Source organism: Castanea sativa, chromosome 2 (assembly GCF_040712315.1).
Source record: "Castanea sativa cultivar Marrone di Chiusa Pesio chromosome 2, ASM4071231v1".
Classification (NCBI taxonomy): Eukaryota; Viridiplantae; Streptophyta; class Magnoliopsida; order Fagales; family Fagaceae; genus Castanea; species Castanea sativa.
Genome location: NC_134014.1, coordinates 36,699,603 through 36,710,224, shown reverse-complemented (window position 1 = coordinate 36,710,224; position 10,622 = coordinate 36,699,603). Strand labels below are relative to the sequence as shown.

General features: G+C 37.9%; 1 protein-coding gene across 2 annotated transcripts; it reads left to right on the top strand.

The window, feature by feature from the left end:
* Nucleotides 1–6,030: 6,030 nt before the first annotated feature.
* Nucleotides 6,031–10,395, top strand: LOC142624472 (AAA-ATPase At5g17760-like). 2 transcript variants are annotated; one of them, XM_075798044.1, is made up of 3 exons: nucleotides 6,031–6,201; nucleotides 6,361–7,409; nucleotides 9,712–10,395. In XM_075798044.1, the coding sequence occupies exons 2-3, from the start codon at nucleotides 6,429–6,431 to the stop codon at nucleotides 10,213–10,215; spliced, it is 1,485 nt and encodes a 494-aa protein (XP_075654159.1). In that variant the 5' UTR covers nucleotides 6,031–6,201; nucleotides 6,361–6,428; the 3' UTR covers nucleotides 10,216–10,395. The 2 variants fall into 2 exon arrangements, with proteins under 2 accessions (XP_075654159.1, XP_075654158.1); XM_075798043.1 differs by having other exon boundaries at nucleotides 6,062–6,201; nucleotides 9,721–10,395.
* Nucleotides 10,396–10,622: the final 227 nt, after the last annotated feature.

The window sequence follows — 10,622 nt, the reverse complement described above, 5'->3', positions numbered from 1 at the left end:
TATTGTTGTACTACATGTGTTATGGTCTTAAGGCATGATTTACATATATACGCTAAGTGTATGTACTTTTATTTGAAGCTACTGCTAATCGAAATGTGGTAAAGACTTAGTATAGTTGTACTGAGGTAATTTTACGCTAAGAAGAAGTGAATTAGTATAGTTGTACTGAAGGTTGAAAGTTGGGGGAAAATCAAATCTTTCAAATTTCTCATTAATTGTTGTCAATGGATACATTGGAGATAAAATTTTGAAATTAAAAAAAAAAAGTTAAAATGAAAGTCCTAATACAAAAAAAACTCATCACAAAAAAGAGGGGGGTCCTAAGTGGCCTGAGCCTTAAGCCTTGGTAGGGGGATCCTGCTTGGAAGTGCTGGCAGCCCCTTTTGACTTGTTGTCCTCCTCTGTTTGTTTCAGCTTTGCTTCGAATAAGGTTTGGACTTGCTTCCCTTTGTCTCTTGCCACTGGTGGAGGGACATTGGGCTTGGCATTCTGACTCGTAGGCTTCTCGTCTCCATCACCTTGTTCATTCTCTTTGTCAGAACCAGCAGGTTCTTTAGGAGTTGGAATGGGCAGCGGAATCATGGATGGATGCGTTGAAGGCACCGTCTCGGGGGTAGGTGTGACAGGAGGAAGCTCTTCGAGCACCTGGATGTCCTGAGGAAGCCAAATATTCTCAAGCTTCCTCAACTCGGAAATTGCGGGAATCCCTACCACATTTAGAGCTTCTGCCCACACTTGTTGGCAGTACTCCCGGCATAGTTCGACGAACTCCTCTGTCAGTTGGTTCTTTGTCGCCTCCACCCCTTCTTTGTAAGCAGCCTTCTTCGCGGCCTCCATGCTTTCTTTGAAGGTATAAGCCTCCTCCCTCATTCTAGCAAGCTCCTTCTTCAGGTCGGAGTTTTCTTGCTAGACTTTGGACATGTCCTCGTCCTTTTGGCGCAGAAGCTTGCGTTGCCCCTCCACCTGGGTTCTCATCGTCTTCAGGCTGGCCTCGGCACCGTCCCTCTCCCTTTTCTGCTCTGCCAGTTGCTTGGTTAGGTTCTCGTTCTGCGCAAGAGCTTAGCCTAGGGACTTCTTGGTCTCCTGCCTGACCTCATGTTCAGCTGCAGCTTTCTTCCAAGAGTCTTCTACCCACTTCTCGGCAGCAAAGACTTCTTGAATGGCCTGCGTTAAAATATTAAAATAAATGCATTATTGTTAAAGCAAATTCAAAGTACATGAGAACGATTTTATTGTTAAAGTGTAGTGAAAGCAGTAAGGTGGGGGTAAACGCGAGACATTCACTAAAGCTAAGTCCCTCTTGAGCGAGAGAAAAAGATGCGGTTGGTTCATCTTGTCCAGGGCGTCCATGTCCTTTGGTAGAAGAAGAGGCCGTTCCAAAGCCTTAGCAAGGTGGTGGGTGTGACCTTGCTGGAATGCCCTGATGCTGGATTGGCAAGAAATTGGTGCCCCATCCAGCTTCAGTTCGAGAGACCAGTTGGCCTGTGTACAGCGTACCTCGGCCAGGTCACGGTTCTTCCTACTTTCCACTGAAGAGGCACGTCCCTTACCTTTGCCAGCTTTCTGTTGTTGTTGTTTTAGTTTCTTCTGCCTCTCCACATCTGCCTCCTCGGCCTCATTTTTTCTCTTCTTCTTAGGCTTTAGAATGGGAAGCTTAGGATCGAAGGGAGGAGGGGGTGGTGGCAAAGATGGAGGGATCTAGGACTCACCCACATCCTTTTGAGAGGCTTTCAAGCCCCTCTTTGACATCAGCTTCCTAAGAGTGGACATATCGTCTTCTTCGGAGCTAGAGTCGGGCTGTGCAATTATCATACCTTTTATGCCCGAAGTTTCTGCTAGTAAGTGCTCTTCATCTGAGAGGATGACTAGTTGATCCTTTCAAGGTCTCTCAGCTTCTTCGAGGCGAAACTGGTCAATCTCCTCGTCCAACGATTGTTGCAAGGACGCAGGTTCTTCTCGAACGGCTGTTGTTTGGGAATGTGCCGAGAGAGGAATTGCTGCGATGGGGCGAGAGTATAGAATGATGGAGGGGTCATCTGGGAGACCTGGTTAGAAAGGAAGCCTCGTCGAGAAACATCTATCCTTCTGCGTCGTTTGTCTCCCGCGGTGATCGCGTTGTCAATCTCCTGGAAGTTGTCTGACAAAGGATCGTATCCTAATATCAGGTGGGCTGCTCTCACTTGTAGGTCTTTGCTAACGAAGACTTCGGAGCAAAGAACGCGATTGAGGTCTGGGACGTTGCAAAGGCTTAGACGCTGACGTACATGTTGTTTATCTATGAAAAACATCCGAGGAGACGAGCATGGTTAGATTAGTGATAAATATCAAAGGAAAGTGCAATAATATGCAATGTAATAAAAAACGGTAAAGATAATGGGATTAAGTCATGGGTTGGGGAATCTAACTCCTATGGAGTCACACCTGGGTCTCCCCATTCGACTGGGCAGTGAGGACCGTCAGACCAGTTTCCCTAGGCGATGAGATAGTCGTCTTTCATGCCTTTGTTGGACTTGGGAAGACAGGATATGAGCCTAACAATGCTAGACCTGGATTTAAGGTAGTATCCTACGCTTTTAAGCTTATGGCACTCATACATGTAAACGACATCGTGCCATGTGAGGTTCAGACCCATTTGCTCGTTTAAAGCATCGACACAACCTAAGACTCTAAATACATTTGGCGTGCACTGATCTGGGCATAACTTATGGTTACGAAGGTATTCGCTGGTTATGTTTTTCATAGGAAGGGTCATCCCACCTTCTAGGAAGGCGATGATGGGGATGATGACTTCTCCCTCTCTCCTAGCGTTACCTATGGCTTCTACAGGACAGTATCTTAAGCCTACATCTTGGGGAATTTGATATTTGGCCCAGAAACCCTCCATACCACCGTCAGTATCTACTAAACACTTAAATCTACCCATTTGGTGGGAGTGAGAATGAAAGTTTAGAGAAGGGGAGGGGTCTAGATGTTGGCCGAGGACAGAACCGAGAAGAAATGAGTAAAGGGAGTTGAAAACTTACGGGAAATAATTAGGCAATTATTCACGAGCTTCTTGAGAGAAAAGATTGTGATTAACTCTTGGATTTGATTGATTTCTGAAAGGTTGGATGGAGATACGGTTTCCTAGGTGTTTTAGCGTGTGGGAGGCGGCCTCAAATCAGAATTATCCCGCCCAATTTTTTAGAACGAACTGGGACCGTTGGATACGTATCTCACCGTTGAACGTGAGGAACATGACGTAACTTGCAGTCATTAATGCAAGTGTTCCGGGTTTCGAAGCGTCAGAGGCAGTTTTAGAGGAACGAAAGGACCCCTACACGTGTGGCGGTTTGCAAAGTGTGTGGAGGGTGTGCTGTTGGTTCAAAACTCCATTTCTCTCCTCGGATGGGGGGAAAATGAAGTTTTGAGGGGCTATTGTGAGGGGTAAAAAAATTCTTAAATGCACGTTTAGGCCTTGGGCCTGGTTAGTGGGTATAAATTTGTTCAATCAGAGTCTTCTCGGCCCACGGGACAGTCCGCACTACAAGGGACCAAGGAGTTGTCCGAGGAGGAGTATCTCCTCGGACAGGCCCAGAAGAGGTCATGGGACTCGTTAAAGGATTTAAAGACAGAATTCTGGAAGATCTGCTGGGTAAAGGCGTGATCCAAGCACCCGTTAGAAGCAGGAACGTGTGAGAAATATCTGAGGAAAAAGCTGCTACCACCGTATTAAAGGACCTGCATCTACCTCCCTGGCCGCATTAATGGAGAAATGACCTCTGAACAATAGTATTCAGCCTTCCAGCTATTATTGGAAGACTTTAAGAAGGTGATGGATGTGACAAGTATCTAAGAGGAAGATCTGTGTTACACGTGGATGAAACAGGGAAAAAGAAGAAGGATATAAGAAGACGAGAGAGGAAAAAAGAAGGGGATCTCTCCTTTGGAAGCTAAAAAATAGTAATCTTTTGCTTAGAGAAAGAAAGGCTATACAAATTGTCCTAGGCTATACAAATTGTCCTCGGCTTACGTTCGAGGAGGGTTTCTTTTGTCATATTCATCTATTACTTGCATATTGCGGCATTCTAGCCTGTTTATCAACTTTCCAATATCCCTAACCTAGGTTTCAAACTCATACTCTACAAATTTCATTGTATAAGGTTCTTTGAGCCTGAGCTCATCACTCGTTTGGGTCCGGATACAAATTGTGCACTTATAACATCCATTTTATTTTTGCCCACTCATCTTTCCATCCCAAAGAAAGTATTTGTGAGATTTAAACTACAAAGCATTATTCCAATGAGATTCATTAATTGTTGTAAGCTTTTAAGAAGGTTCCTTGGAGAGCCAGAACCGCTGATGCAAGCAAGGAGTTAGTGGAGGAAATTACTGCATAAAATTTTTAGAGGTTTTAGGACTAGTGCAGTAGGCAAGTAAAACATTTATAGAGGTTTCATAGAAAATCTAGACTACAAAGATTTTGAGAGTCGGGACTATTTGCAACTCTTCCTTTATTTGTGGATTTTATACAAGATTGTTTCCATCATTAAAGTCAACGGCGGAGTCTAGATTTTAGCGTAGAGGGACAAGTGATAATTATAAAATTTTGATTAAAATAGAAAATATAATGTAAATGTAGGTTATAAATTGTTTTTGGGCATTTTGTTAAAGTAGTTTGTTTTATCATTATTGTCAAATTGTATGATATTTTTATTTTAAAATCAACTTAAGAATATCAATGTTTATTTTTTCAATTTTCGATTGTGTGTGTATTGCAAAAAACAAAACGAAACCATAAAGAATATATAGTATTGTAGAAGAATTAAATAAAATAAAAATATATAAAATTGACACATTAATTTGGGATATTGAGACAGTATACCATTTGGTGTATCACAATATATGAGACATACTCCCTAACTCACACTATTTATGCGCAATATGCTTCTAGCTCACAATAGTGTGAGCCTATTAGTTATAAGCCTCTCTATAAATTCAATTCTCCTCCCACTCAATTTTCAAACAATAAAATCCAAAAGGAGAATACCCAAATACTATCCTAATCCCTCCACACAAAAAAAAAAAAAAAATCAATCTTTCTATAATCTCAAAATCCCTTAAGGTAATCTCTCAAAAATCCCTTATACTTATTAGTTGTTATGCTTCGGTTGCTTCAATAATTGCCATGCTTATGTGATTATCTTGTGGAAATGCTTGAATGATTTATATGTGATTATTTACATGCTTATTGCACTGAAGTCATTTTTTAAGTTGGGAAAAGTTTTGTTGCATAGTGGTTTGTATGGCTACAAAAAGAAAATGACAAGTGTTTAAGGGCCCGCTTGATCGTATGTATTGCACATGACCCTTAAACACATGTTACTTTCTTTTTACTGTCACATTATGCAGCAAAACCTTTCCCTATAACAAGTTAATGCTAGCATGTTAAATTTCATAATCACGTGACCATATTATATTCATACATGTTAACATGGATATTACTTAGTATGTTATGTTTAAAGTCTTTTCCATTTAAATTCTTGAACTATGTTTAATTTATTGTCTTCCCCATTTTAATTCTTGTAATAAAACTTTTTGTGTTTAGATGAATATGACCATGCAAGCTTAATACAACATTTGGACAGTCAAAATTTTCGTTTATGTTGAAATTTCACATATGATTTTGGCGCAAGATATATTTGATAGTATAGTTTTAATGAGGGTGTGACTATATATACATGAGTTATAATTTTGTAATGTTATATTTTAGGTAATAGAGTTTCAATGAGTGTGATCCTAAAAGGTAAAGTAATAAATTTTTTTTTAATAAAAAGTAAGGTAAAGGCTAAAATTATATTTTCACTTATTTTATTTTATTTATGAAAAAATAGGGACGTACCACTTTAGACGAGTAACTTGCATCACAAGAAAGAAAGGAGGGTACGAATATTGGAGTATGGTAGGATTCCACTCACATGGCAAAACAAGGCGGCGTGAGTTCCTTATAAAAGGTGTGCGTGTAGGACTCTGTAATAAAAAAAGAGAGAGAACAAAAGAAAAGAGCACACCAGACAGTGAGTGCCGCTAGGGGAAAAGGGGAGAAGAAAGAAGAAGAAAAAGAGTGCAGTGTTTGAGTGTGAGAGTAAGTTCAGAAAATTTTGAGGTTTTTCAAGGGAGAGATTTAAGAATTGCTGTATTCAATATTAGCGAAGATCACAGGTATTTGGTGTAGTTAATAATTGATTTTTATAGTAGCAAATTTATTTGGAATTGATCATGTGGTTTTTCCCTTTACAAATAAAATAAAAGGTTTTCAATTTTGTGTTTTAAATTTTTGGAGATTGGTTAAAATTCTCAATGGATTTTCTTAATTCACAGGTGTGAGCCATAAATAATATCGGCCATCTGAATCACTAAGAAACTTGGGAGCTGAAAAGCTTGCAATCATGTTTCCCACTAGAGACATGCCTTCACCATCATCATTGTTCTCGGCCTATGCTTCCATGGCCGCCTCAATTATGCTTGTACGTTCAATGGCCAACGATCTCATTCCCCACCCAATTCGTGGCTATCTCCTCTCCACTCTGCGCTACTATTTCAAGCCTCGCTCTCCTCAGCTCACCCTAGTTATCGAAGAAAACTGTGGTATGTCCCGCAACCAAGTCTTCGATGCTGCAGAGATTTACTTGTGCACCAAGATTAGCCCCAACACCGAAAGGCTCAAGATCAGCAAAAGCCCAAAGGAGAAAAATTTAACAATTCGACTTGAAAAGGGAGAGAAGCTAGTTGATTTCCACGAAGGAATTGAGCTTATGTGGAGATTTGTCTGTGCTGAAACAGAGAGGAACAACCCCAATGATCATAACAATAGTCAAAGATCAGAAAAGCGATACTTTGAGCTAACTTTCCTCAAAAAACACAAAGACAAGATCGTGGGCTCTTATATACAGTTTGTACTTGAGAGAGCCAAGGCCATCAAAGATGAAGAAAGGGTTTTGAAGATGCACACGCTTAACAATTCGTACTGTTACAATGGTGTCAAGTGGGAGTCCATAAATCTTGAACACCCAGCTACGTTTGAGACATTGGCTATGGACCCAGAACTGAGAAACGCTGTTATAGAGGATCTGGATAGGTTTGTGAGGAGGAAAGATTTCTATAAGAGAGTTGGGAGGGCATGGAAACGTGGTTACTTGCTGTATGGACCACCAGGCACTGGAAAATCGAGCTTGATTGCAGCCATGGCTAATTATTTGAAGTTTGACGTGTATGATTTGCAGCTTGCAAATATATTACGTGATTCAGACCTGAGAAGATTGTTGCTGGCTACTGCAAATCGATCAATACTTGTGATTGAAGACATTGATTGCAGTGTGGATCTTCCAGATCGTCGCCATGGAGATGGACGTAAGCAACATGACGCACAGGTTCGTAATATTACACTAATAATTTTCCAAACTTTTTTCCAATTTTCATAGTTATTTTCTTTTAAATAAAGTTACTACTAAAGTAATTTGAGTAGTCTTAACATGGGTGCTGACTAATTGCTGAAAATTTGCCCAAGATTATTTTTTATGAGAATGAAAATTTGCCCAAGATTGAGTGAAAGTATTCAACACACTTTGTGTCAATGTCACAATGCTCCCACTAATTATTAAATTAAATTTTATAAATTAAAAATGCTGCTCCCACTAACATTCTATAAATCCTATTAATTATTAGATTTAATAAAGGTAAATCTCTTTTATTTAAGTTTTAAGACATTTAAATTCTAGTTCAACTAAAATTCTATTATAAAAATTTTCAAAAATTTTAAAATAAAACCTAATATTTATTTTAATTATATTGATCATGGATCATATAAATCTTTATTTTAATATAATAATATTTGCACATTAAATACTATTCATGCCCCAAGTAGACCATTATATAAAGATATTATGATGGTAGATAATATTCATGGATATAGTCATTGGTTTTACATGACCTACAAAAATCCTAAAATTTTTCTTCGGACCAACACGAAGCAAGATTTTAGGATTTTTGCTAATTTCCCTAGCTATCAGATACTATTATGTTGATATATTGTGATTCTATTAATATGTATTATGGGAGGCTATGTCTTAACTCTTTTATTTTAATTTAATACAATGTAATCCATTTCTACCAATAAATATATATATATATATATTTGTAATCTTTTTCATAAATTTTTAATTAATCCATATATCTCATGAACATACCATTAATAATAAGATTTAATTATGTGACAGGGAAATGTAATCTATGGAATAATTAAGAAGGGAATCATAATTTGGAAATTCCTCCTCTGAATAAATTTGTGTGGCTCGTCCCATTTAATTATATTTTAATTTTTGACCTGTTTTCTAACAATGACAAGTTGCATTTTCAAGTGTTAATACTTTTTTCACATGCACTCCACCACCCCTATCTTTTTCTTTTCTGTCAGTCAAACATATGCACTCTTTTTCCAAAGTCTCATAAATTTGTTTTGCTTTGTCTTTCTTTTCTTTTTCTTTTTCTTTTTCTTTTTTTAAATAGAAAGATGATAATAAAATAATTAGAACATAATGGAGATGAGTGTCTTTTTAGAAGAAAAATTAATCAGAAAGGAGACCCATTTGATCTTTTTTGATTTAGCGCATCTTACTTTGGATTACATTTAAGAATGTCATTGACTCATTGGTTAGTAAGCAGTGTATACTGTGTATTTTTAATGAAACAGTTCAGCCCACCATTAGTCCCCACCACCTCATGTCCAATATATACATCATCCTTTCACTATCAAAGCCACGCCAGAACCCCCTGTTTTTTATGAAAACCATCTAGGACCACCACCGACTGTAATTTCAATTGTTAGGTAGGAAAGTCTTTTGAGCTGTAGTGGGTAACAAATGGGTCTTCATTTGTGTAAAGTTATGTATTTCAATCAAAGTGTCGATTTCAGGTTTTAGATTTATTTTCTCTTATATGCATTGAACAATGGACAATGGTTCAGCAACAATTGCCTTGTTTTTATTTGATTCCAAAGTCCAAAACCCAAACCCACACTGTCACAAATTGCCTCCCAAGCCATGTATAATTGTTGGACAGCTCAGAGCTAATACTGAAGTTAAAAGTAGTAGTTATCTTGTTTCTATTTCTGTTTCTGTCCTCATACTCCTCTTTTTTGGTGAAAAAGGAGATGCATTGCATTAAAGAAGAAACTAAACAGTACAATTATTAGTAACAATTGAATAGTGCTTCCATTTTCAATGCCATGCAAGCCACTCATGTTAGCTTGTGTTGGGCTTTCTACACCAATTATTCGGGTTTTGTCATTGTCGTAGGTCCCCCTTACTGGGATATGACCAAGAGGGTCTATAGACTCTAGACTGTTCGATCAAGGAAGAGCATCACAACATATAAAAAAGTAATTTATGCATACAAGGGAAACCTAATCACACATATGGATAGGACAAATAAGGCACATCGCTTAGTAATGATTTCACAGCATTTTTCCACAATAACTGGGAGTAATGTTCAGAACTTTTTTAATAAGACGTAAATAGAGATAGGGTTTGATCTTAGAGGCTGATACTCTGATAAACTATCATAGGTCTCTATTTAAAAGCTTAAATTACTGTATAAGGCCTAACTTAATTTGTTTTCAAACATAAATGAAATTCAATGAACACCATTATACTAAATTTTTTTTACTATTCTTAGTATGTGCAGTTGACACTATCTGGACTACTGAACTTCATAGACGGCTTATGGTCTAGTTGTGGAGACGAGAGAATTATCGTATTCACCACCAACCACAAGGACAGGTTAGACTCTGCTCTGTTGCGTCCTGGACGCATGGACATGCACATTAACATGTCCTATTGCAACTCACACGGATTCAAGCAATTGGTCTCAACTTACTTGGACATCCGTGGCCACCACCACCTCTTTGGAGAGATTGAAGGATTAATGGGAGAGACACAGGTAACTCCAGCACAAATTGCTGAAGAGTTGATGAGGAGCGAGGATGCTGATGTTGCACTCCAAGGAGTTATTAAGCTCCTTAAGCGTAAGAAAATGGAAGGCGATGAAGTTGAAGATGTTGCTGATCAGAACAAGGCTGCAATTCAAAAGGCGAAAAGGCAGAAATTGGGAAACAAACCAAGAAGATCTGGGAGGAACATTGTAACAAAGAGCAACAGAAGAATTAGAAAATTCTTGTAATCAGGAAGAAGCTGATTGTCTAATGTCATTGTAAAATTATCACTAATGCTTAGACTTGTGAGTAATTCTACTACTCTTCTCGATCAGGCCGGTTCAATAGTTTTGAGATGTAATTTAAGGCCATGGATTTTAGTGGCTTTTTATCATATTTAAATATCAATTAATTGTTTTTTAATTCAACTTTTTATATTATATACATATTTTTGGCTTAAAATGGTTCTTGTTGTTTAAGAGGTAAAATTGCTAATAAGTTTTTATATTTAGGTTTTATTAACATCTTTTTTAATCTTTCTCAACAAAAAAAAAAACATCTTTTTTTAAAAACATGTTAAGACAATTGATTGTCAATAATTAATTGGCACACTCATAACATTATTTTTAGTGAAATAGTTGGGTTTAAATTCGGT

Bases quoted from the DNA above. Each gene is read 5' to 3' on its own strand.
- LOC142624472 (XM_075798044.1), top strand. From the start codon at position 6,429: ATGTTTCCCACTAGAGACATGCCTTCACCATCATCATTGTTCTCGGCC. The intron at 7,410-9,711 runs GTTCGTAATATT...TACTATTCTTAG, and splicing joins GTAAGCAACATGACGCACAG to TATGTGCAGTTGACACTATC.